Source organism: Chanodichthys erythropterus, chromosome 12, assembly GCF_024489055.1.
Source record: "Chanodichthys erythropterus isolate Z2021 chromosome 12, ASM2448905v1, whole genome shotgun sequence".
Lineage (NCBI taxonomy): Eukaryota > Metazoa > Chordata > Actinopteri > Cypriniformes > Xenocyprididae > Chanodichthys > Chanodichthys erythropterus.
The window spans coordinates 37,394,590-37,416,047 of record NC_090232.1 but is presented as its reverse complement, the minus strand read 5'-3'; the positions used below and the strand labels follow the sequence as shown (position 1 = coordinate 37,416,047).

At 35.4% G+C, this 21,458-nt stretch overlaps 2 protein-coding genes across 3 annotated transcripts; one reads left to right on the top strand and one right to left on the bottom strand.

The window, feature by feature from the left end:
• Nucleotides 1-2,204: 2,204 nt before the first annotated feature.
• On the bottom strand, nt 2,205-11,650 carry si:ch211-243a20.3 (uncharacterized protein LOC100151507 homolog). Of its 2 annotated transcripts, XM_067404910.1 has the most exons (5): nt 11,573-11,650; nt 10,539-10,630; nt 8,883-9,016; nt 6,723-6,852; nt 2,205-2,929 (listed from the first exon to the last, which is right to left on the bottom strand). In XM_067404910.1, the coding sequence occupies exons 3-5, from the start codon at nt 9,001-9,003 to the stop codon at nt 2,605-2,607; spliced, it is 576 nt and encodes a 191-aa protein (XP_067261011.1). In that variant the 5' UTR covers nt 9,004-9,016; nt 10,539-10,630; nt 11,573-11,650; the 3' UTR covers nt 2,205-2,604. The 2 variants fall into 2 exon arrangements, with proteins under 2 accessions (XP_067261011.1, XP_067261009.1); XM_067404908.1 differs by lacking the exon at nt 11,573-11,650 and having other exon boundaries at nt 10,539-10,688.
• Nucleotides 11,651-16,453: 4,803 nt separating this feature from the next.
• Nucleotides 16,454-21,410, top strand: si:ch211-243a20.4 (uncharacterized). Its single transcript, XM_067404907.1, has 6 exons — nt 16,454-16,699; nt 16,870-17,145; nt 19,717-19,838; nt 20,162-20,269; nt 20,394-20,489; nt 21,171-21,410. The coding sequence occupies exons 1-6, from the start codon at nt 16,597-16,599 to the stop codon at nt 21,219-21,221; spliced, it is 756 nt and encodes a 251-aa protein (XP_067261008.1). The 5' UTR covers nt 16,454-16,596; the 3' UTR covers nt 21,222-21,410.
• The last annotated feature ends 48 nt before the right edge of the window (nt 21,411-21,458 follow it).

Sequence of the window (21,458 nt, the reverse complement as noted above, 5' to 3'; positions counted from 1 at the left end):
TTTAGGGCTTCCGGTTCCAACGCTGTAAAGTCTGGGTTTTTTTAATGGGTTTTTGCTAAATCACCTGAAATAAGGTCTGTGGTTAACAAAGCCTCTAAATACTTTCACGTTTTTATCTATGACATAAAACACACCAGTTATAACCCGCGTGTGATTTTTTTTAAACCTTTATTATAGTGTCTTAAAAACGGCGGTTGCTAACAAATTGCTAAAAGGGACTACTTCCTTTGGCGGGGACTTTAGATGTAATCATGACAAACAGGACATTTGGACAAAATTTCTCATGAAAAAGTGGATAAGTTTCCATACACAGCACAGATCATAATCAGCGAGTATGTTTTTAAAAAACGTTTTTTTAAATACAGTTTGAGGAAGCTTGGTGGTGACGACGTTGATCCGCGACCATGGTGTGCTGTAGTCCGTTTATAGCCTACTGTTAGCCTTTTATATCTGACGACTTCATTTAGGCTTCAAAATGTATGAATGTTGTTTTAACTTGTAAAGATTATCTTGATAGATAATCATAACCCTTTGTTAAACACAGAGCTTATTTTCTGCGATTTTCCAGAAGTCTATGGGAAAAAATGCATAGGCTTTCGATCGAGGGAACCCGTGCGCCGCTAACTTCCGGGTTGGCCTACAAAATCATGAGGTACTCATGAGATTGACAGGATATCCCGCCCTCGCGCCAGTAAACACGTAATCAGAGAAGAGAGATGCTGCAGCAAATGGGAGGGGAAGTTATTTTGATTAAAAATTTACGAGGGCACATGAATTTAAAAAAAATATTTGCAAGGATAAATCATTTATAATCTGCAATATTCCATAAAAAAATAGAATTGTCAATTTAGATACATGAAACAGACACAGTTACATAGAGGAGGTCGTGAGTGGAGAGATTCAGAAAGGCGTGGCAAGTCGAACCCTTCACATTAATTTAGAAAAGGTCAGACAACAGGGAGTCTCTGGTTTAACTATAGTCAAAGTGCTTAAAGTTTTGCCAAAGCAAATAATCTATACTGACGCACATACACGTATTTGTGTTCATACGTACCAATATTCTGTCAGGCGTCCTCACCAGCACAGAAATAAACGCAAATATTCCCACATACAGTCTGACGTGATCTTGGTAAACGCTCTTAAGTCCTGTGCATAGCGGGCACAGACAGACCCACAAGACACGCTCCTATCAAAGAGGCACGCGGTCAACTAACCCGTCACAACACTGCCACCATGTGGCCGGAGTAACATAACACTCCAGATTCATCTTGCTCTGAAGGGGTAGTGGGGCTATGGTTTGTATTTTCAGCTGTTAAAATTATACCACTATGATCCCATCAGTCTATGATCTGTTCTAAAAACTGTGTTTTGGTTTAAAATGAGCTTATAAAACATAAACAATTGTGTTCCTCATTGCCGATAAACAGAGAGAGAGAGTATTATTTGAGGGAATTGATGTCGTTATATTGAATCTCTTCAGTAATGCTGCATACTGCTGTTCTCTATTTTGTGCATATGTGAGAGATATTTAGTTAGGATGTATTTTATATACAGTGTGGTTTTATAATAGGATGCTTTCATAAATACATAGAGATGGGAACCAGATTTGGAAGCCCTTTGAGAAATGATGCCACCTGGCTGACATAATTCATGAAAAGTGTGTGAATGGGGATGGTGGAGTGTAATATAAGAATAATTTAATGATATGTACATTACCTCTACATAGCCTACATACAGGAACACATGCATATAACAGTGCCTGCATGTAATTGAAAGAACAACAAGGTAAAACTGGTTAAAAATTAATCATATACCATAAATGAATCATACTAATCCAAGTTAGTTGTGCTGCAAATTAAATCCTTTTTTTGTGGGTAAAACAAAACACACAATCCTGAATTTTTTTCAGTTATAACCAAAATTATGTTGTGCAGTTTCAGGTTTGTTGGCACAATATCTATGTAGATATATAAATATTGTGCCAACTGCACAACATAATTTTGGTTATAAATGAAAAAATTCAGGAATGTGTGTTTTGTTTTACCCACAAAAAAGGATTTAATTTGCAATTTATAATTTGCAAAGAGATGCGAGTATTATATTGCCAATCAACCCCTGTGTTTAGTTTAATATATGACTACAGTTAAAACATAAGTAATCAGTCATGAAAAAAACAGACATAATTATATTTTAAAGTATGAGAATTTATTCACCTGATTTTATTCCGGTCACACAAATGGCTCTGTATACAAGAGATTCAAGTAAAGATTCTCCACAGAAAATAAGAACTGATTGTATAGCTTTAGCTTTGTTTGGAAAAAGCTAGAGTGTCTGTTTTTACTCTCAAGGTTGTTGTTTTTTTTATTATCCTGCTGGGAAGGTTTTCCACAATCCACATTCCCAACATTTGTCTTTCTGCCAGGGAACTTTAATCGCACCTTTGAGACCCAAACATGAAGGAATACAGACAAAAGATGACGAATGTAGGCTTATATAGTATACTTACATGTCTATATGTGAATTGTTTTATCCCCAATATAAAGGGTATTTAATGAATAACATTAATATGTTTGATTATAATATTTGCAAATCTTTGACCTGCCTCTACCTCTCACTTTCACTTGCTTTGACCCTTCCGTTTGCATTTTTAAACACTTTCACTCGTCTGGTTCTCACCACCCTCTTCACTGGACGGACTACTCGAACCATGTACCGCCGTGGATACTTCGTTTGACTCTGTCCCATTCCTTTCACACTCTGAGGAGCCAGTTCCTTGCCATCTCCTCCTTCCTCACCCTCCTCTCGGTAACCATGATGACGGAGGAAGGGTTCCAGGGTTGCTAGGCGATTGTTAAGATCTGTGATGCGCCTCTGTAAGTGGGAGACTTCTCTGAAGAGATCATTTAGGGACTCCGAGAGAGGACGAACCCTGTGAGAAAGAAGAGAGTGTGAGACGGGACTGGAATGTGTGAGAGTGTTTATGTGTGCAACATCTGTACAAGAACGAAAAAGAGTGTAGGCTTCTGTAAGGGTTTGGCAGATTTGTACAGAAAAAAAAAAACAACTTTAAAAAACAAACATTTTTTTTCATATAAGGACACTTTGCACACTCAACTCAACTGTTAATATAGATAACTTTGTGTCAATTATGCATCACTGATGTGAATAAGGAGATTTCACATTCATTTTAGTGCACTAGAATGTGGGGTCAGTAAGTCAAAGAGCATAAATTAACAGGACGTAGTTTAAAATGACAAGGCTGAGCGTCTGGTCCTCCTAGCCAAGACCTGCCTCACAAAATCTCAAAAGGTCAAACTGCTACTGCCTCCAGGTGTGTTAAAACGCTCGGTGCCATAGGATGACGAGTCCTTTGTACACCACATTATGACAACTGTCCAGTCCTGCCGCTTCACGATCAACAACAAAAGGGAAACTAAGACCTTCTCGACAATTTCCTCTACTCAGCTGCGCATCTGGTCTGTAGCATTTTCACAGCTAGACTGCTGCTAATCTCTCTTCTGGCATCTGTAAACATTGGTATGTAGTTGTATTTATTCTCTGTGCCGTGTCTTGAGTTAAGGCGAGACACCCCAGGTGAATAGGGTAAAAAAATTAACTAATAGATATCACCATACTTCCCCAGCTGATTGATTACATTAAAAATTGCAAACATTTTTTGTATTACAAGTTTTCTAAAATGTTGAGTTTGAATATGCAAATTAGGCGTTATATAATTAAATATGCACTAATTTGCATACATTTCTAGAACAAAAATCTGAATATTGGATGACGTCAGCTTCAAAATTCTCGTTTATAAAATATAGAATAAAATGTTGTAAAAATCAGGCAAATTTATATCAACAAATCCCTCAGAATATAGACAGGGATAAAACTGTGAAGTTTGGTGTATGTAAGTTTTGTTGAAGTGGTGATTTCTGACTCAGGAGAAAAATCTCATTTTGAGAAAAAGGCCTTTAAAGATATTTACTGTCATTGAAATCTATAGACGCAAATAGATAAAGTGCTCTAAAATATACATGTTTTCTTTCCACCAGTCTGAAAAAACACTTTATGAAAAGCCAAAAAGCCCAAAATCTCAAAATTGACAGGTGCCTGAAAAAACAATGTTTTTGTCTGTAGTTCCCCCCTTAAAAGAAGTTAATGAACTTTTAGAACGCGCTGAGAAAAAAAGTGGTCCTTAGAGGACAAAAAAATGTCTGTCAAAAACTGTCATAAAAATTTGCAGCTTGGAGCACAGACTTCACTTTGGTCTCATTTTAAGAAGATTTAATCTAAAACAAAAAAGTTATAGAGGTTTAAAATTAAGAAAATGATTAGTGAACATTATTTTTGTCTAATATAATTAAAGGTGCCCTAGAACTTCTTTTTAAAAGATGTAATATAAGTCTAAGGTGTCCCCTGAATGTGTATTTGAAGTTTCAGCTGAAAATACCCCATAGATTTTTTTTTAATTCATTTTTTACTGCCTATTTTGGGGCATCATTAACAATGCACCGATATATAGGTTGCGGCCCCTTTAAATCTCCCGCTCCCCGCCCACGGAGCTCGCGCTTGCCTTGAACAGCATAAAGTTCACACAGCTAATATAACCCTCAAAATGGATCTTTACAAGATGTTCATCATGTATGCTGCATGCATACATCGGATCATGTAAGTATAGTATTTATTTGGATGTTTACATTTGATTCTGAATGAGTTTGATAGTGCTCTGTGGCTAAAGCTAACATTACACACTGTTGGAGAGATTTATAAAAAATGAAGTTGTGTTTATGAATTATACAGACTGCAAGTGTTTAAAAATGAAAATAGCCACGGCTCTTGTCTCCGTGAATACAGTAATAAACAATGGTAACTTTAACCACATCTTACAGTATATTAGCAACATGCTAACGAAACTTTTAGAAAGACAATTCACAAATATCACTAAAAATATCATGTAATCATGGATCATGTTAGTTATTATTGCTCCATCTGTCATTTTTCGCTATTGTTCTTGCTTGCTTACCTAGTCTGATGATTCAGCTGTGCACAGATCCAGACGTTAATACTGCCTGCCCATGTGTAATGCCTTGAACATGGGCTGGCATTATGCAAATATTGGGGTCATACATATTAATGATCCCGACTGTTACGTAACAGTCAGTGTTATGTTGAGATTCGCCTGTTCTTCGGAGGTCTTTTAAACAAATGAGATTTATATAAGAAGGAGGAAACAATGGAGTTTGAGACTCACTGTATGTCATTTCCATGTACTGAACTCTTGTTATTCAACTATGCCAAGATAAATTCACTTTTTCAGTCTAGGGCACCTTTAAGAAAAAATGTTTAACTCAAAACCTGCCATAAATCTAAACAAGTTTTGTTCCAAATTTGAGGTTGATATCTCAAAAAATGATCTTCAGTAAGATTTTGTTTGGCCGCAGGACTAAATTTTTCCTATTAAATGCCTGCAAAGCTCCACTGGTATAGACAGACCTGAAATTTGTGATTTGCAGTACAGTACAGTTTTTCTCTCTCAAATATTAATACACACGTGCGCACACACACACACACACACACACATTTTTTTTTTTATTAAAGGCCTACAAACCACACTGTGACATCCAACACACCCACAATTATAGCTGCAGAATTCATCTAGTTGGCTATAATATGCAGAAAACAGGAAAAAAGCGAGTATTTGTTCATAGCTTTTAATCTGAGAAAATGGTGCCATCTTGTAAAAAAAAAAAATTAATCTTAGAACCTTGCCAACAGAATGAAAGCCTATTACCAAAGACTGCATCATTTTATAATTATGGCCCTTGGTTTAAAATTTGAATGGGTTTTAACGGGTTTCAATGGGGACATTTTTGTCCTTAAGTTCCTGAGTGTAACTATTTTGTGTACCACATGTAGCCTAATATAGATTAATTAAAGGAAATGGGGGTGAAATAGTAACATTTCAATACAAATACATACTTGTGCCAAAATGTATGCATTTGGCATTAACACAGGCAAAATAATCAAAAAGGAAAAAGACAAAAAGGTTCTGGGTTAAACAAGAATGTGTTCTTTGTGAACAACTCCAAATAGTAGGCCTACGTTTCAATTACAGGATTCTTTAGATTCAGCTTAAATGGTGGTGAATGTCTTCAATGTTATCTGGTAATTGCCACTAGTGGGATACTGGACAGTTGATAAAATAAAAGAGATCAGCTTCAACAGTCTCAGTCTGAATTATAAGACCTAGTGTCATTATTCAATGTTACATGCATTACAGTCATTCAGACAGCATGTGTGCCTGAGAAATCATTTCCTGGCATTTTAAGTGCTGTTTCAGTGCTTGTAGCTTAGAAGCTTCATGAAAACAATCTCCTTAGGGCTAAGGGAGTGAGTCTGTTAAACTGCCGACTTCAGGATAACAAACCCCATAGGATGGTGAATTTTTCTTGTTTATATAAAATAGTCCAACAAGCAGCTTTCATGTGTTTCAAAAAAAAAAAGTGAAAGTCTTTAAGTGAAAGTTTGCAAAACATGAAAGCTTTAGTGAACATAGCAAAGAGACATAGGCCTGGCTACTTTAACAGGTAAGTGTTGTAGAAAAATGCATGTTATAGAATATTAGTGGCTGGTTAACACTAAATGCTTTGTACTTCAACACCATAATAAAAAGTCTTTGCAATGAATTTGTACAGGTATTAGGAAGTACAATGTGTTACCTGGAGTAGTCTGGCAGAAGGGCATTGGGCTGTGAGTGTAAGAGAGTCTTGATATCTTTGAATATGCGTTTGCCCCAGGCGTCCAGCACTCGAGTCACGCTGCGTATGTTAGCCACGTTCACATTCTCCGCTGCCGTGAGGGCAAAGACAATGAGGTTAGTCTTTAATAAGGCCGGCGACCATATGACAAGAGGCTGTCTGATACTTCAGAATGGGTTTAATCAGGTTTCTTTCACTGGACTACAGGGCTTTAACATTAAAGGGTGGAATTAGGAGATGTCTGTTTGTGTTTTAACTATGCTGACAGATAAGGGTATGAGTTATTTGGTGTCAACAATGTGACTTGAATTTAATATTAGCTCCATGAATCTGTAAATCTAAACAAACATGTTGCAGTTGAGTCCAGACTGACCCACTTTCTTTTTCTTTTCTTTCCTTTTTTTTTTTTTTTTTACATAGACCAACACAATGATTTGAAGATGTTTTTAAAAATGGACTCATCACATAATGCACAGGACATTCCCTCAGAATTCCACACAAATTTCAGCAGATATCCTCAGAATTTTCATAAAATTATGCTCACCCTACACCACTTTCATGCTTATTTATCAAGGTTAAATTGATATTGCTTCCAGCTAATAATAATAATAATAGTCTCAACTCAGTTTAACACCTTACCATTCTTAAAGGGTTAGTTACGGTGGCCCAGTAGTGCACAACACAACGAAATTAAAAAAAAAAGCAAACATAAGTTCACAACACAACGAAAATAAAGCCACAACACAACGGAAATGCTCCCGACCACTTGGGGGCTCTCAGAGCTCGTTAATGTTAGTATTCCTTGCCACTGTTCTATAAATTCGACAGTTTTACAAAGATATCAATACCATGATTAGTTTTAAGTATGTAAGCATTGTATATCGACATGATATATTAATTAAAAATCAACTACATTCACAATAGCTTCATATTTATACTTGTGAATGATTTGACGCGATACCACAGCGCATGATGAAGGGAACGTCTGCCAATTCCACCAAGGGGGTAAAACGTATAATTTGTATTCATTAAAATTACTTAACATTTAAAAAACAGACATGTTCAAATTCCAAAGGTTGTTAGTTCCTGTTGGTAAGACTGACAAGCTTTGGAATTTGAATACGTCTGTTTTTAAATGTTAAAAGTAATTTTAATGAATACAAATTATACGTTTTAACCACTTGGCAGACGTTCCCTTCATCAGTATAAATATGAAGCTATTTTGCACGTAGGTGATATTGAATTAATATTTCATGTCGATATACGGTGGTATACTGTTTAAACTAATCGTGGTATTGATATTACTGTCGACTCTATAGAACAGTGGCAAGGAACACTAACTTTTCCGAGCTCTGAGAGCCCCCTAGTGGTCGGGAGAATTTCGGTTGTGTTGTGGCTTTATTTTGTTGTGTTGTGGCTCGATTCCATTGCATTGTGCTCGATTCTGTTGTGTTGTGGTTTAATTTCGTTGTGGTGTGAACTTATGTTTGCTTTTTTAATTTCGTTGTGTTGTGCACTACTGGGCCACCGTAGTTAGTTCACCCAAAAATGAAATTTCTGTCATTTATTACTCACCCTCATGTTGTTCCAAACCTATAAGACCTTTATTCATCTTCAGAACACAAATTAAGATATTTTTGATGAAATCCGAGAGGTATATGACTCGTCCATAAACAGCAATATAATCAACACTTTCAAGGTCCAGAACAGTCGACGTAGATCCTGGAAGCACTGAACTTGAACAGTGTATGAGAATAACACAGAAAAGAAGATATTGTTGAATATAGTTATTGAGGTTTTGTTGTTATTTTTGCTCACAAAAGTATTCTCGTCGTTTCATAAAATTAAGATTGTAGTCATGTTGAATATTTAAACGACGTCTTTAATACCTTTCTGGAGCTTGATTATAAGTTTTGTTTATATTGCTGTCTATGGACGAGTCATATACCTCTCGGATTTCATCAAAAATATCTTAATTCGTGTTCCGAAGATGAACGAAGGTCTTACGGGTGTGAAACGACATGAAGGTGAGTAATTAATGACAGATTTTTAATTTTGGGGTGAACTAACCCTTTAAATTCATTCTATATATAAAACCAATATATGTTATTTATGTTTTACCTCCTTCTCTGTAGTTCCAGTTTCCATAATCCACTTCGTTGCTCATCCCAAGGCATGGAGACAAAAACACAACAACCACCATAGGCACCATCAGTATCTTCTTTGCCGTAGGAACAGTCATGGTGAAGAAGTGGCTGAGATGAAAAGGAGAGACAGGGAGGAATAGCAAAAAATGAAATACTAAGTGCTAAGAACACTCCCAATGTAAGGCAAGAGATTTAAACCTTTACCCTGCCAATACATCTGGCACACGGCAGAGCACTTTGTTTTTTCCAGGACAAACAGCCAGAAGTGTTTTAGGGTCTGATAATACTGTGGAAAATAGTGCAGAGGCCTGCATTTTTATACGATTATATCTTCTGTGTCGGACTCATCTCTGTCAATTTCTCCTTCTCCTTTTTTAAAATAAATAAATAAATAAATTTATTTATTTTTATATATTTTTTGTATTATTTATTTTTATTATTTGCTTATGTTTCTTTGTTTTATATATTTTTATTTTTAGATTAATAACCTTTTTCAGAACCTTTTAAAATCTCACAACAAAGTTTTTTACGTAATCTGTTAAAATGATATTTGATTAAACAAACAATTTAAAATTTGTAGCTATTTGTATTTACCAAAATTATTACTTTTATAACAAAATTGTTACATCCACTTGGATTATTTCTACAGTAGGGCTACATCATATTGTACAAATTAAATAAATAAACAATCTCAAACTCATTTTCTATAAACACCTCCTTTATTTGACCATTGATTGAAAAAGTAAAATTGACTTTATTTTATTAGCTTCATGCTTTATTTTCATGAAAATGCCTCATGCCCTTCACTTCCAAAGGAAAATCACGTAAGTGTTGGGAATTTCCAGTCTATTTAAAAGAATGACTCTAGTTCATTCAGGAACACAGAGGGGAGATGGATGACGGGTTGATTGTCTTGTGACTGGCCTAACTGATAGCAAACTCAATTAGTTTATTTGAAAGAAAATCTCCTTTGTGCTAAGGCCCAATGACCGAGGCATAGAGAGAGAGCTCTCTGAGGTAAGATAACTGTGAGAAAGCAGAACTGCTAAAACATGATCATTAGACTAAAACAATCAAATTGCAGAGAAATGATGCAGGAAAGCAAAGAGAAACTGGAGTGACTCCTCACTGAGAGGGAGTCCAGAGGGAAGAGAGAGAGAGCTTTACATAATATTGAACTTGGAGATCATAGTAACTGACTTTGAGTGAGTCAGAATAGAGGCATTTTTCAAAATGGCTTCAAATCGTGGTGTATAGCAGAGATCTGGATGTGCTCAAGAATCCGAAAATCACATTTCATCAGCACACGTCTGTCAGTTTTTACCCATTTCACACCTTTTTATCCAAATCATGCAGGCTTTAAAATGCAGAGAGAAAGGAGCTGACAACATGAATGCAGTCAAACACTTACAACAGATATAAACATTTGGATTTATTGATTTCTTACACTTGATGTAAAATTGATGCTTTATGAGATCTAGACTGACCCAACTGCAGGATAGGAATGATATATCCAGCAGAGAGAGGGAAAATAGCAGAGTAGTAAAAATGCAGGACACAGATGCCACTTTAGTGCAATATTACAGTACATATACTTTCAATGGTTTATATTACACTAAAAGTTACTTACTTCTCACGAGACGTGGCTTTCCTTTCTCTCTTTTTTTTGTCCTCCTCTCCTCTGTTGTAATATCTTCTTCTTTCTGAACCCCGTGTTGAAGTCTGTTGACAGTCAGACACACTTAAACTTATGTCTGCCCTGCATAACAGCTATGATGTTGTGTACATTCACCTCTCTCTCTCTCTCTCCTGTTTTACTCTTCCCCCTCCCTTCTGTTTTTTCTTTCTATTTTCTCTCTCTCCCACTTTCTTTTTCTCTCTCTTTACCCCCCCCCCCCCCCCATCTGTTGGCCTCTGTCTTCTCAATCCCTCCCAAACTATCACCCTTTTCCAGATGTGCACCTTTTTTTTCTAAGATTTATTTGATGTTGTCTCCATTTGATAATGTGCCCTTTTTCTCTTATAGCAACACAAACACACACACATACAGTAAATAGTGATGACATTTTATAGACATTATAATAAAAATAATGCTACACCCAACCTCTAAACCAAACCCTTACTGAAACCTATTGACATTTTGAAGCAAAACATGATTTAGTTGATTTATGAGCATTTCAAATAGTGATAACCACTTCAGATGTCCTCATCTGTCAGTTTTTAACATGTTTGACTCTATGAGTGAGGACATTTTCTCACAAGTATAGACAAATCTACACACTAAGCATTTTATGGGCACTATCCATAATGATTTTTATACTGTACAATTTTAATATTCTATCCTCTAAACCTAAAAACAACCCTCACAGAAAACTTTCTTCATTTTCAAAAAACATAATTTAATGTGATTTGTAAGCTGTTCTCCTCACGGGGACCAAAATGTCCCCATAAGGTCAAATATTTCTGGTAATCATATCAAAGGGTTACCAGTAGGGCTGGGCGTTGATACAAATTGTATTTCGATTCAAGCTTGCGATTCGATTCAGATTCGATTCAATATCGATTATTTTGGATAGGCTATATATCAGGGGTGTATTCCAGAGAGCAGGGTTAACTGTCTCATATACCCTGAACTCTCGGTTGATTAACCCAAACCTTGCTTACTCGAGGTATGCTGGTTCCAGAAATGCGTCCGAAAATAAGTTCAGCCGACCCAGAGTATGTTCCCGGTTAACACACAAGACATTCTCAACAGAGCGACGAATCGATGATTCACCATAGAAACAGACTTCATTCTTCTTCTTTTGTTTAATGGCGATTTACATAACCTACTTGGTGCACATCACCACCTATTGGGTGGTTTTTCAATCATTTTTAATCTTAATATTGTTTGTTTGATGCTAATTATTTAATAAGATATCACATATATGATATGTATTTTATTATAGAAATTATAGCATAGAAAATGTCCTGTTATAAAGGATAAAAAGCAGATCCAAGTGTGAGATGACAATAAAATTCATATAGAACTGAATAAACATTTATATATTGTATAATATAACATTGTGTATATAACTATAACTATATAACAAATGTAGATACATTAATATAATCATATTGATAATATAACACACATCTGAATTCCTCTTAAGCCAACTAAACATTGAACATAACATGTTCAGAGAGCAAGTTGCTATGGCTACCTACATAGCCTAAGGTTACCTCCGTTTTTGGAACCGAAAGTTGAGGTTATCCGCTTACTTACTCTCAAACATACCCAGGTATGTCACATAACCTGCTTTCTGGAATGCCCCCCTGGTACTATATATCATATAAATAAAAATATAATAAATAAAATAAAAATAGCAATTTTTAAATTGTTTTTTCTTTAATTAATCAAATATTATTTTAATAGATTAAGTCAAAATTATTACTTTGTTGTGAGATTTTAAAAGGTTCTGAAGAAGGTTATTAATCTAAAATACAAATAAATAAAACATAAATAAATAAAACAAAGAAACACAAATAAATAATACAAAATATATATATAAAATTAATAAATAAATGTGTGCCTCTAATACTTTAATATTACATTTTTTTTTATACTAAAGTATTAGGCTATATATCAGTATGCTACTAGCCTACTCCTCTATTCCAATTCGGCTTTTTGAAATATGAACATTAATATGGTGGCTGTCATAAAAACTTGCATTAAACATGCATTAAATATCGAAGAACATTAAAAAATTATAATGAATGTGGTGCACATATTTAGCAAAATGCCACTCTCTAAAGTTCATTTTTCTTGCTGACTAACAAGTTTATAGCAAAGAGGGACTTTGTTTATAGTCACTGAATATGTTTTTTTTTTTTTTAGGTAACCGTGACGTTACGTGACATTGTTTATTGCCGTCTTTCCACGGTTGAAACACTGATTGAGCTATTACATGAGAGACATAATATGGATTGTACTTTATAGTTGTACTCTATCTTTTAACATACCTTCCAATGTTCATTCATGTATATTTCGCACTGTAACTGGTATTAAAGCAGAGATGATCAGTTCATGATCAGTTCGATCTGTCACGCCACATAAAACGGTTTATTTTTTTTGAATTTCACAAAATCTGAGACTTTGTTTCATATCAAAAGTAACAAAGCATAAAGCTTATTGCGATTTATTCGATGGGAGGCGCACTACAATGCTTTATTCATTTGATTCTTGAGATTTAAGAATCAATATCACTTCGTAAAAAATAGAATCAATTTAAATCAAGAAATCAATATTTTTTGTACCCATCTTACCAGGACCACACACACACACACAAAGAGAGAAAGAGAGAGAGAGATAGGCTACTCTAGCAGTTCAGCAGAGCAGTCCGTCTCATAAATCAGGTAGTCTCACATGATTTCTGTTATTCAATCAAAAGGCTCTTTAACATTGCTGAGCAACAACTGAACTTGCATGTGCCTTTCAGTTGGAATGCTCTTTATTAAAAACACTGCATTCATAATTCAGTCTCCACTTCTCACTGTATTATTTCCATGGTTACAGTGGGTGAATTTTTCTGTGCCACATAAATTAATGTCTTTTAAGGATAAAAATGTCCAGATTTATATTTTATGTCTTATAATTTTGATGTAAGAAACATTATGTGCCAAAGGTAATATCATTTACCTTGATAAAGACTTGATCGTACTTTTTAATTTAATGCAAGAAGACCGTTTTCAGTCATAAAACAATTTCCTCAACCTCACAGTCAATAAAAACTTGTGTGGTTGTTACGCTATTTATATCCAGAACTGCAGAATAAATATACACATCTATAATTCAAAATCAACTTCTTCTTTTTAAAAAATCAACTTCTTCTTTTTGAAATTTCTCATAAAAGTAGCCTGAAATTAACCTGCTCTGTATCATGCGTTTAACTGTCATAATGACTGCAGAAAGAAAGGATGAAAAAGATTATGGGACAGGAAATATTTTTATTCCCTGGTATCCAGATGTTATATTTGTTGTGCCTCTCTCTCTCTCTCTCTCTCTCTCTCTATCTCTCTTTTTTGCTCTCCCTCTGTTTTTGTGGTATGTGAGGTCAGTTTTGCCTGGCTTATACGAGAGTATTCCTTTACTTCAGCTCAGCAGTCACAAGGCACACATGCACCTGTTTCTCATTAAATAAGGCAGTTTGTCACTTCTAACTGAATTCCTCACTCTTCTCTTCTCCTCGCTCTTCATTTATCTCTCTATCTCAGTCTTTTTATCTTTATCATACAAGTGGAGCTTGAATATTTGACTATTTCGAATATGTGAGGTATGTGCAGCCTGCATTTATGGCTGAAATTTGATCTACGTTTTCTGCCTGTGATCTATTTTAAATCATATATTATATATTTTTTTCTATATATAGCCTATTTACATTAAAGTCATACTAAACGGTGGTACTAAAGTGTGTTTGGACGATTATGTACTGCTGTTTTTGATTTATCTGCTCTGGTGCTAATTATATGTATTTAAGTGACAGTGATGTAATCATTACGTAATTCGTTTTTGATGATTTTGGAAGTCCTCGTTATTTGATGAGAGTCAGGCGCTTTCTAGTAAAGTATCATGTATTCTTCTGCTGCCACCTGGTGGGCAAAGTATTTTTAAACCCAATTACTCCCAGATTCGGACTACTAGGCTGGCTACTGGCTTAGTAAAAACGCTTAGCCTACCATTTCTGCATACAATTAAGCATCTGACAAGAGTCTGTAACCTTTTTTAAAGACCTGAACTGAATTTTTTGACACACTTTGTTAAAAAAACTACATTTCAATGTTGAAACTTTGTTTAAAAAGTAAACTCCTGGTTTCACAGACAAGGCTTAAAGGGATAGTTTAGCCAAAAATGAGAATTATCCCATGATCTACTCACCCTCAAGCCATCCTAGGTGTATATGACTATCTTCTTTCAGATGAACACAATCGGAAATATATTTTAAAATATCCTTGCTCCTCCAAGCTTTATAATAGTTGTGAATTGCATCCATCCGGCTCCAGGGGGTTAATAAAGGCCTTTCGAAGTGAAGTTATGCCTTTTTGTAAGACAAAAATCCATATTTAAAACTTATGAAATTCAAATAACTAGCTACCGACAGATGACAGCGCAAGTCGACTTGCGGCAAAAATGTAACACCTGATGCAATGTATGACGCAGGATCGTAAGCTTAGACGCCTCTTGCGGTTCACACAAATAGGGCTGTGCAACAAATTTAAGCTCTTCTTCTCTTATATCGGAATCCTCCGACATTTCCATTTAAAGGGATAGTTCACCTAAAAATGAAAATTTGATGCTTATCTGCTAACCCCCAGGGCATCCAAGATGTAGAGGACTTTTTTTCTTCAGTCGAACGCAAATTATGATTTTTAACTGCAACCGCTGCCGTCTGTCAGTCAAATAATAGCAGTAGATGGGAACTTGAACAATAAGAGTCGAAAAAACTTCCATAGACCATAAATCCAAATTTAACCCTGCGGTTCGTGACGACACATTGATGTCCTAAGACACGAAACGATCGGTTTGTGCGAGAAACCAAACAGTATTTATATAAATTTTTAACTCTAATACACCACTATGTCCAATTCGTTCAGCTTCCTGTTAGTGAGGTCAAAAAATGCGTTGTGATGACGGAAGTGAAGTCTCGCCCGATACATCACTTCCGTTGACAGAGTGCGATCAGACCTCATTAGCCGGAAGCTGAACGAAGTTGGACATAGTGGTGTATTAGAGGTAAAAAATTATATAAATACTGTTCGTTTTCTCGCACAAACCGATCGTTTCGTGTCTTAGGACATCAATGTGCCGTCACGAGCTGCAGGGTTTAATTTGGATTTGTCTATGGAAGTTTTTTCGACTCTTATTGTTCAAGTTCCCATCTACTGCTATTATTTGACTGACAGACGGCAGCGGTTGCAGTTAAAAATCATAATTTGCGTTCGACTGAAGAAAACAATTTTTGGGTGAACTATCCCTTTAAATTTTCTAGTTTTAGACTTCTAATTCGTGACCGGTGTTTTGCTTTGCTCTATCCTCTGCGCTTCCGCGTTCGTCATTACGTCAGGCGTCAGGTCAGAGGTTGCTCTTCCGCCGCGAATCGATGCATGCCTAGTCCCGGACTAAAATGCATGTTTGAGCTGTCTTAACCGAAAGCAGGTTGCACTGACATATCTTAAAATATGTCAGTGCCATTGTTTTGTCTCAATATGCACACTAGTAATGTTTTTTCTTTTCTTTTAAGGTACGTTTATAAAACCTGTTTAAATGTCCTAATTGAAATAAGGTCTAACCCTGGCTTAATCTAAGCCCTGTCTGTGAAAACGGGCAAAAATGTTTATTTTCAAATCTGAGTAGGCCAATTATTACGTTACCAATATACCAGCAAAAGAAAATGACAGAAATTAAGGAAGTGAGCTTGTGGAGTAAGAGAGGAAGTGTTTTCTGAGGACTGCATGAGGTACCGAGATTGCACTTCATGATATTTAGGGTCCTGTGAACTTCCACTGTGAAGTAATATGGCTTAACTTCCTGTGGTGTCTGAACAGAAAACAGTTCTTTACCACTTCTTTTGGAAACGATGTGGATGGTAATATTTAAGCTTTGATGAAACAACGCAAGGAAAGAAAAAGACGTGGATCCTTTTGGTTTTTAAATGAAAGATAATATAACATTTTTTATATTACCTATAAAGATGTATGCTGTCAAATCTGTGCTGTGTTGGATCGTAATTCTGTGCTGTTGGCAGGAAACTCAAGGTATAGTTGATCATTATTTATGTCATTGCTGTGTGTGTTTTATTTCATTTATATTATTGTAATGCTGGATTTCTCACCCACACCCTCTCAAGCTGAATTAGAAAGTTATGAAAATATCAGGAGAGCACAGATGGTTCAATAACACCATGCTCTTTCCTCTGTCCCTCCAGCCAAAGCTGCACTCTCTATGCTGAACAGAACCAGAGTGGCACTAGCAGGAGATATTCTTGACTTCAACGTGTCTGTGGGCATTCCAGCAAACTCCAGCTCGACCATTGTGTGCTACACTCAAAAGAAGAACATTTGGAGTAAAAAACTTAAAAGTGAATTATTTGACAGTACAGTGTCGCTGACAGCACGTATCGAAATGCACAACAGCTCCAGTTCTGGCAATTACTACTTTCGTTATGCAAATAAGGAAGTGCATTGGGTGGTTCATGTGAGGGGTGAGTCTATAGATCATTGATCATCCAGGATAGGTCTTACTTTTTATGTGTGCTATGAATAAGGCTGGGCGATACAGCCAAAAAGTCATATCTCTGGCTGAATGGTGATATACGGTATATATCTCGATATTTGCAACATTTTTCTATTTGGATAAAAAAAAAAATAAAAAAAAAAACTTATTTCACATCCTGCCCAATGTTGTCCTAAAAACAATGTTCATATTAAAGGCTATGAAAACAAATATACTGAACCATGTAGGCCTAGTCTATGTGCAAAAAAGGGTCAAATCACATTACATTCTAACATTGTAACATTACAATCTAAAAGCAGAAGTTAAATTCATTGAACTAAAAATGAAAATAAATAAAAAAAAAAAATAAAAAAAAACAGACTAATTCTAAAAATTCTTCATATGGCATATTTATTGTTCAACAACAAATATTTTAGCAAAATGTATATTTTAGTCAGAATCATGGCGCTTCGTCTGTTTCATGCGCATGTGCACGGTGGCGCTCGTTCACTTAAGTGTTGAAGTTTAGCGGAAATTAACTTGTCCACTCCTGACAGCAAAATGGAAATACTTTCTAACATTTACAGATGGAGAATATACCTGTGAAATGTAAGTTATGCACTGAGGAAAACACCACAAACACATTAGCATTAAACAGCGCAAGTGTGTTCATCTGGCTCAATTTACCCCAGGGTAGGGGTAAGTTGAGCTGAGTCAGTAGGTCGGTGTAAACGGACCATCTAACTGAATCTGAATCAAACCCATGTGAAATTTTGAATATAATGTACCTATTTTAAAACTAATTTAATAATAAGCTAAATTAAACTACATAAAACCAACCAAATGAAGTTGAAATTTCAGTATCTTTAATTGTTTGCATTTCTGAAAAAATGTGTTGAACATCAAAGTTGTAACCTTCCCATAAACAGACTAAACAGAGAGTTTAAGTAAAATTAAATGAAAACTAAATAAGAACAAATAAATGTCACTGAAACTAATAAACATTTTAGTCAAAAGGTTCTTGATCTTGACATGGTAGTTCTTCTGCAATATCGACCATGTTAAGCCATTAGAGACTACAGGTGGAAAGATATATATGATTAAACATCCTCTGGTTCATATCAGAGAAGGATTTGGTGTACTTGTACACTGTGTTCCTATCAAATAAACTCGAAAATAAAGATAAACTAAACCAGTTGCGTAATACTACATTGAAATGACACCAGTTAATACTTCAGATTTAACTTAAATTCAGTGCCTTATGGTTCGGTAAGTTAAAACGCTGGCTCAATTTACCCAACAGCATTTGGCTCACTTTGCCCCATAGCTGCCATTTTGGGAAAAACAAGCTAGTTTCCCAATTTAGAATAATAATTACCTAATGACTTGCATGGTTTTATACGTTGCTAAATCACCAATATGCATCATAAATAGTTTTAGACCTGGACAAATTTGCTTTGATAAAACAGCCATTACATCTGTTATGTTAAAATTACTTTGACAAGCCAAAAACAGTTTTTAAAGTAATGATGGGCGTTTCTAAAATATATGGTCACATGACAATAAAATGGTACGGTTGCCAAGATACAGGGGGTGGGTCATCTTACCCACTGGCTCATCTTACCCCACTCTACCCTAAGCCACCTAAACTATACGTGTTAACTATATCTTATGAGTTATTTTAAAGCCCTAAATATTAAGCATGTCTCATGTTTAGGACAAATTATATTATGCATTTTCCCCACAGCAGCACTCTTCGTCCTCTGCTATTTTTCAGATACGCTCGTATCGTATCAAACTACTGTATAGACCTTATTTTCCAGAGAAACAAGCGCGCCGCCATCTTTAGAATATTGTCTTTGAACTTCCGGTTTTGCGGTAGCCCTGTATATTTCTATGGAAATAAGAATAATTAACTGGTGAAGTGGATTTACCTGTTGTAGAGTCAATGAAGATTATCACGAGCATTGTTATGTTTAAGGCAGATTTCTTAACAAATGTCAGTAGACCGGGAAGATTTTAAAATGAGCAGTTCATTCATAAATACAAGATCGCTGTGGAAATAGAAGCCGGAAGTCAAAAGACAACGAGCGCAGCGCTGAAAAGGGGCGGGGCTACATAAGGTCTATATTGATAGACGGTATTGTCTCATTCCATATCGTATAAAATATATCAATATATTGTACAAACTTGATATACCGCCCAGCCCTAGCTATGAATGAAATGCAATGTCGCCTTTTGCTAATTTCTCAGGCAAAACGTAAACTGTATTAAAATATATACGCTATGAATTTTTACTTAAAAACCTTTCATTTGATAAACTTGTGGCCTTGGAGCCAATAGATAAGCTGGACCGATGAATAAAGAGGGTCATTGTGGAATCATAAAAATGATGGTAACAAAAGAAGACAGGGGAAAAATGTGACATGTGAGTTCAGCAATGTGACATGCTAGACTGAAACTGCCACTTTCAGCAAACGTGATGCAAAAACTGAGCCAGAAACAACATCTATCTATTTCCCCATTGTTGATTCTCTCCCACCCCAACTCTGTTTCCCAGATAAAGGTTACCAGGAGCCATCTGAGGAGTTAGACAGTGGCATCATCTCAATGATGGCTTTCTCAGGAATTCTTCTCATCTTCAGTGTTGCTGGGTCACTTTGCATAATAAAGAGCTACAAGGTAACACTTGGCCACACATAGAAACATTAGAGCATACTGTAATAATTCACTCTATGCTCTAATTGTGTACACTTTCTTCTTTACTTTGATGCATGAATTAGATGATAATACTTATGTTGTAAAAGTTCAGTCTAAAAATGACTTTCAGTTCAGAAAAGATGATCTTTGTGTTATTATGCAAGATGTGTAATTCCAGATGGGCTGTCCAGAGTTGCTTTGATTGCGATAGTGCTGTAATGACCAGAAAAGCACAGACGTGTACTATCCAGAAAACCGTGTGTGTTACTGTTAGTTTCAGCTCTAGTTTTGCCTTATTTGTTTAGGATCAACCTCCTTGTAGAGATGACAAAAATGAAGCGGCGAAGCAGAGACCAGAGGAGAGTGATCATGAGATATTGGATGAGGATGCTGCATCTGCATCACTCTACATGGTAAGATATCAGTCTATTTCTATTTCTTTGTCTCAATATTTTGAATTTATTGTAAAAGGTTTTAGTTAGAATTTTTAAATAAGGTATAAGGTTTTATGCATCACCTTATACTCCCTCCCAACAGGCGCTACAACACAGAACAAGCTCCATTTATGAAACATTGAATCCAGAGATGATAACGCATGAAGAAAACACAAGGAAGAAAAATTCAGATAAAAAGGTTTGTTTAATAGGGTGCAATATTACATTATTAACTCTTTTTATTAATTATATATTACATATAGGCATACATTAAAAATATGGCTGTAAATTTGAATATAGTCATGAATATATAAACACAGTGCATAATAACTCTAGCTTGTTTCTTGAGGATAGAATCATGCAGTGAAGATACTTCATTACATACACTTTGCATTTATGATAACAAATAAAAAAATAAAAAAAACAGTACAATACAGCATTCGATAAAAAGGAAACTACGGTAATCCAGCAGGTGTAATGCATAATGGGAAGTTGATGCACATAAGCCTCCAGACTATGAGCAGTCTTGTGTGTTTGTAACAAAAACACTATTATCATCATCATAGTGTTGCAGAAATATAACTAACATATTTAAAATGTTTGAATATATATTGTTTTCTGAACCCTAAATTGGTGATTAGCAAAGTATTCCTTAAATTTGTACATCATGATTACTTTATTTCTGATTGTTAATGAGTTATCTGATCACTTCAAGATTATCCAATGATCTGAGGAAAAATTAATTGTGTGAAATAAAGATTATGTTTGGTAGGGGGGGAAAGTATGGGAGCTGAACCTGAAAAAAAGAAAAATTGGTATAATTAGAATTTGAGTGTTGTTATTGAATGCCAACAGTTTCTGTTTCTGTGTTCTCTTTCAGCACCATGATGTGCAAGAAGAAGTATTTGATTCTCTCTATGAAAACCTGTGAATGAATGAGTGAGTGAATGAGTGAATGAATGAATGAGTGAATGAATGAATGAATGAAGTTTATTTTACCTGCCAGAATGTGCTTAGTGTCAAATAAAGATTTTTTTTATATATATATAATTTAATATTTTATGGGCCAGTGTAACATAAAATAACAAAATAAATGAAAGATTAAAACAATTAAAAGCTGCATCAATATGTGTCTTTTTACCCCAAACCTCATGCATGAAAATGAAAT

Coding starts and splice junctions, on each gene's coding strand:
- si:ch211-243a20.3 (XM_067404910.1), bottom strand. CDS start 9,003: ATGACTGTTCCTACGGCAAAGAAGATACTGATGGTGCCTATGGTGGTT. Junction 6,853..8,882: donor CTGGAACTACAGAGAAGGAG/GTAAAACATAAA, acceptor CCCTCACGGCAG/CGGAGAATGTGAACGTGGCT. Junction 2,930..6,722: donor CTTCTGCCAGACTACTCCAG/GTAACACATTGT, acceptor TCTTTCTCACAG/GGTTCGTCCTCTCTCGGAGT.
- si:ch211-243a20.4 (XM_067404907.1), top strand. CDS start 16,597: ATGAAAGATAATATAACATTTTTTATATTACCTATAAAGATGTATGCT. Junction 16,700..16,869: donor CTGTTGGCAGGAAACTCAAG/GTATAGTTGATC, acceptor CTGTCCCTCCAG/CCAAAGCTGCACTCTCTATG. Junction 20,490..21,170: donor AGAAAAATTCAGATAAAAAG/GTTTGTTTAATA, acceptor GTTCTCTTTCAG/CACCATGATGTGCAAGAAGA.